General features: G+C 35.3%; 1 protein-coding gene across 1 annotated transcript in view; it reads left to right on the top strand.

Moving 5' to 3' along the window:
* Positions 1-3,012: 3,012 nt before the first annotated feature.
* Positions 3,013-5,364, top strand: part of LOC111452599 (sister chromatid cohesion protein SCC4) — a 9,604-nt gene continuing 7,252 nt past the window's right edge. The window contains exons 1-4 of the mRNA XM_023093400.1: positions 3,013-3,276; positions 3,349-3,624; positions 3,709-3,860; positions 3,998-4,139. Of these exons, the coding sequence (XP_022949168.1) occupies positions 3,412-3,624; positions 3,709-3,860; positions 3,998-4,139 (507 nt within the window). The 5' untranslated portion in view covers positions 3,013-3,276; positions 3,349-3,411. The remainder of the gene's footprint in view (positions 3,277-3,348; positions 3,625-3,708; positions 3,861-3,997; positions 4,140-5,364) is intronic.

The raw sequence follows: 5,364 nt of genomic DNA, 5'->3' as shown, positions 1-5,364 counted from the left end.
AACTGTGATAACGATCGATTGAACGGTCAAGTTGGACAAGGGTAGGTACAAAGACAATGACGAGGACCATCGCAAACGCCGTCAGCTTCGATTCCCACTTTCTCCTTGCAATATGTCTGGCAGTGAGGTGGCAGGTTCCCGGCTTGAACATTGGCAACTGCCTCTGGCAAAGCCTTTGTCCTCCCACATTTTTAACCATCATTTCTTCCCCTACAACATAATCCAACACTTTTATTTTTAATTATGCATAACAAATATTTGGAACGACTCATCGAGATCAATACTTTAATATTGCAATGTAACGACTTAGGCCCACCGCTAGCAAATATTGTCTTCTTTGGACTTTCCCTTAAGGGGAATGTAACGACCCAGGCCCACCGCTAGCAGATATTGTCTTCCTTGGGCTTTCCCTTGAGGGGAATGTAACGACCCAGGCCCACCGCTAGCAGATATTGTCCTCTTTGTGAGGGGAATGTAATGACCGAGACCCACTGCAAGCAGATATTGTCTTCCTTGGGCTTTCCCTTTCCCTTGAGGGGAATGTAAGGACCCAGACCCACCGCAGATATTGTCCTCTTGGGGCTTTCCCTCTCGGGCTTCCCCTCAAGGCTTTAAAACGTGTATGTTAGAGGAAGGTTTCCACACCCAAAAAGTGTTTTGTTCTCCTCCCCAACCAATGTGAGACATCATACTTCAGATCTTCAATCTATCCTCTCTCAACTGAACTATCCACGCCCTTATAAGGGGTGTTTTGTTCTCCTCCCCAACCAATGTGGGACATTACATACAGTTTTGTCGACGGGTATTTATAGGTTGGGTTGGGTCGGATTGGGTTGAGACTATTGGATGATGAAAATCCCACATCTGCTAATTTAGGGAATGATCATGGGTTTATATAATCAAGGAATACTATCTCCATTGCTATGAGGTCTTTTGGGAAGCCTAAAGCAAAGCCATAAGAGCTTATACTCAAATTGGACAATATCATACCATTGTGAAGAGTCGTGTTCATCTCGAAATTCTCGAACCAACCCATAAAATTTTTAGTTATTTGAAATCAATCTAATTCAAACCGTAAAAGATTAAGTTGGATTAAAAGAGATTCTTACCACTGAAAATGAGGAGAACGATAAGGAACAAGGACTGAAATAGAGCTCGAGACATTTTTCTTCTTTTATGTTTATCGTGTGTGTATATATATATAAATAAAGACATCATAAATTTGGTAACCTAATTAAGATACCTCGATCTAAGTAATACTCTCTTAAATTCTCATCTTTATATTGTTGAAAAAATTTAAGAGGCAGAAGGAATACAATATTTTTTTTTTTTTTGTCCCACGTCAAAATCTAAATTATTTTATTTAGTCGATATGCTTTGAACTTTATTATATTTTAATTTTTATATTTTAAAATACCTAAACTTAGTTCGTGTATTTTCAATGAAGTTTAAAATTGGATTACGAACTCTCTTCGGATTGCTCGAATCACCAACCTACCCGACTCGAAATTTTTTATTAGTCTAATTTATTTTCAAACACAATTTAGGTTAAGGGAACTATTATTATTATTATTATTATTATTATTTAAATAACAATAAATTAATGTATGACCAATTTTAAAATTTATTAAAAGTGAAATTAAAAAGGTAAAAATAACATATTTATTTTGTTTCCAATTGTAGGAATATTATATTCCTTTCAGATTTAATGATTTAACGGAAGAAAATTATTTGTAATATTATCAAAAAAAAAATATATATATATATATATATATAATATTCTAAAAAAAAAGTATGAAAATTAAATATTTTGTTTAAAATTAAAATAGAACTTATAATAATTATTTTTTTTTCCGTGTTATACCAATAAATATTAATGAGTTATCGAATGAAATTAGAGGACTAAAAAAACAAAACAAGGACATGGAATGAAAACCTAGTACATTCTCGAAGAGACAACTTTATAAGTGAAGAACGAATATTGGGTGGGATAATGGCGTTTTTTTTTTCTTTTCGGAGGTTAATTCAATATTAAATATTGATATCGAACAAAGCTACTCAGTATAAATCCAATACTTGGAAAAAAATTGAGCGGTTGAGGAATATATTAAAAATATTTAATTAACGAGAATCGATAAAATAAAGGCATTAGAATACCAAATGAACTCGAAAGGGACATGAGGCAATATCAGGACGTAACGAAATGACATTGCAATGCTGAAAACCCACAAAATTACACATCTTGCTTTGATCGAGGTGATATCAATTTTAAGTTATCGTCAATCATATTTCAAATAATCGAAGATTGATGATGTATGAATTTTGCCTGACGAACCATCCTAATTACAACAATATATGACTGTTATAAAACCATATTTTCATTTTTCCAAATTATTTATAACCTTTAAAATAAATAAAAATTGCTCGTGTAATGTAAGAAGGGAACATGAAATTCATTTTATAACTTGCTCTTTGTTTAATATGGTTAAAAAAATATTTACCCACTTGATTTTTTCTACAATTTAATCTTATTTTATGTTTATTTTAAGTGCTTATGATTGTTCTAGAAGAAATGAAACAAGAGATACAGTAGAACGATGACGGTTATTGTACGAGATTTATCCAATACTAGATGCAAAAGTGTCTAATAGATCCATATGAACATCACGAGCAGTCTCATCATAAACCCTGTTGTAGCTTAAACTTTCTTCCCGGTTCCTTATTGCATAACCCGAGCTCAGAGAAGAAAGACACAAGAGGGTCCTACGAAAATGTGGTCAGAAATTTATAATAGAGTTCATAAATTATAACTTACTAATCGACTCCAGATTGAAGTGATAAACTTAGAATCACTAACTATGACCGTAAGAAGGTTTAGAAGATGTAATTGAACGCGAAGAACAGTACCTAACTTCCCATCGCCCATTTTTGTTTAAAAACATTTGTTCGAAGGTTGGAAAAAAAACATATAACCTTAACAAAAAGATTTAAAAAAAATGTTTTAAAAGACAAAAATCTCATAATTTGGGCTAAATTTTTAGGTCACCGTACAAAAAACCGGAAATTCGTACCGAGCATCATCGGAGTTTCTGTATGTTGGTCAGAATCCTGTGAAGTTGAACGAGGAAAATTCTATTGCAAATTCAAGGGATCCTGGGAGAAGCTGCGAAAAGTGTAGCCATTTCAGTTCCCAACGCGAAATCGAAGCTGAAAGAGAAGCAGATTAGTTTGAAGAAGATTCATCGACATAGCCGATGTTCGATTTCCAGTAATTTGGTATGAACAATATCTTTTGAGATTCTTGTTACTGTAATTAGTTTACTCTCCGCATCGACGATAAATTGGCAGCGATTTCATTGATGCCGCTGCTGTAAAGAATCTCTTTCGATTTGCGGCGGCTCATTTCATGATATGGAAGCAGTGGCGGAGGGATTGTGGAGGCTAGCAGATTACCACGAGAAGAAAGGGGAATTAGGGAAGGCAATAAAGTGTTTAGAAGCCATATGTCAGAGTTCCGTGTCGTTCTTTCCAGTCGTTGAAGTCAAGACTCGACTTCGAATTGCTACTCTTTTACTCACTCATTCGCACAACGTTAATCATGCCAAATCTCATCTTGAGCGTTCGGTATGTTAGCGTTTTCTTTCTTACTCGTAGTTCTTCATACTATAATGATGTCAGTGATGGTTTTTTGTTTTGTTTTCGCGGCAGCAATTGTTATTGAAGTCTATTCCATCATGCTTTGAATTGAAATGCCGGGCTTATAGCTTGTTAAGCCAGTGTTATCATCTCGTTGGGGCTATTCCTCCCCAGAAACAGATTCTTTATAAGGGTCTTGATCTCACCAATTCTGCTGGCCATGAGTGAGCACTCAGCCTATTTCTGTTCTTTCATTTCTTTCATAAGTAACATAGCGTTGGTAATAATGGATTATCCTGGTACCTTAGTGTTACTTTATCAATTTTCCTTATTGGTTGTTTTCTTATTGCATCCATTTAAGGCTGTCAGTGAAGCTATGGTCTTGCAACTTCAATTCACAGCTAGCAAATGCTTTGATCATTGAAGGAGACTATCAAAATTCGATTGCTGCATTGGAGTCGGGATACATATTTTCAGTTGAGATATGCTATCCAGAACTGCAGGTTGGTACCTAAATTTATGTTTTTGTGCTCATTGCCTGTGTTTCTGTGTTCTTCTGGAATCGTATTTTCTTGTCATTTATTCAATTTTTGAGTGGCATTGATTTGGGAATCTTCGGGTTCGTAACAGAATGCTGTTAGCTAAATAGCTTTGGTAGTTCCCTCTCGAGTTTAATTCCCATTGGTGTAGGATCATTGTGAGTTAATATGATCCTCTTTCGTCCGAGTGGTTGTATGGTCGGGTCAAAGGTACTCTTCATAGTCCTTGGAAAGAAATAGTCTTGGAGCTCTCTTCGTTTCTGATTTAATTCAGTATTTTTAGGAATATAAGTAGGTGGGGGATTTTCCCCTCTACTTTATGTTTCTTAGTTTGGTTCGGTGGCCAGTGTTTTGTCTTTTGATGGGTCCATTTCTTTTTCGTTTGGGTTCTGTCGTGCATTGTCAAATTGCGAGACCACGGATGTTTTGACTCTTCTTTCTTATATTGAAGAGGTCGAGTTCAGGCATGGAAGGAGGAATTTTCGTGGTTGGAGTCTTAGTTCATCTGAGGGCTTTTCTTGTAACTCGTTCTTTCTTTGGATGAATATCTTTATTCGTTATGAGTTCTTCTCATATGTGGAATGTTAAAAGTATCAAAGAAGGTCAAGTTCTTCACTTGGCAGGTTATTCATGGAAGAGTGAATACTCTTGATAGACTTATAATGAAGGTGCCTTCATTGGTTGGTTCGTTTTGTTGCATTCTCTATCGGAACACGGAGGAAGATCTGGTTCATATCTTATAGAGATGCGGTTTCATGTGGTCTGTCAGGAATTTTTTTCTTTGAGGTGTTTGTTTATTTGTCTGTCAAACATAGATGTTTTAGGGAGATGATCAAGAAGTTTTTTTTGTGAGAATGGGAGGTTTTTTATGGCAAGCAGGGTTGTGTTCTCAGCTGCGGGGTTTTTGGGCTGAGAGGAACAATAGAATCTTTAGGGAGTCGAGAGGGATCCTTTTGAGGTATGGTCTTTAATGAGGTTCAATGTTTCTCTTTGGACGTTGATGACGAAGCTTTTTTGTTATTACTCTCTAGGTCTTATCTTGATTGAAATCTCCTTCTTTAATGGAACTTCCTTTTATGGGATCTTTTACTCTTGAGGTTTCTGCAAAGTAAAATCTGGGTTCCTTTTCAGTTTCTGTTATTACAAGTTTAATTTTTTTTTTTTTTTTTTTTTTTTTTTTTTTTTTTTT

This window comes from Cucurbita moschata, unplaced genomic scaffold, assembly GCF_002738365.1.
Source record: "Cucurbita moschata cultivar Rifu unplaced genomic scaffold, Cmos_1.0 Cmo_Scf00014, whole genome shotgun sequence".
NCBI classification, from domain to species: domain Eukaryota; kingdom Viridiplantae; phylum Streptophyta; class Magnoliopsida; order Cucurbitales; family Cucurbitaceae; genus Cucurbita; species Cucurbita moschata.
The sequence above is the reverse complement of the archived record's forward strand: the minus strand, read 5'-3'. Positions and strand labels throughout refer to the sequence as shown.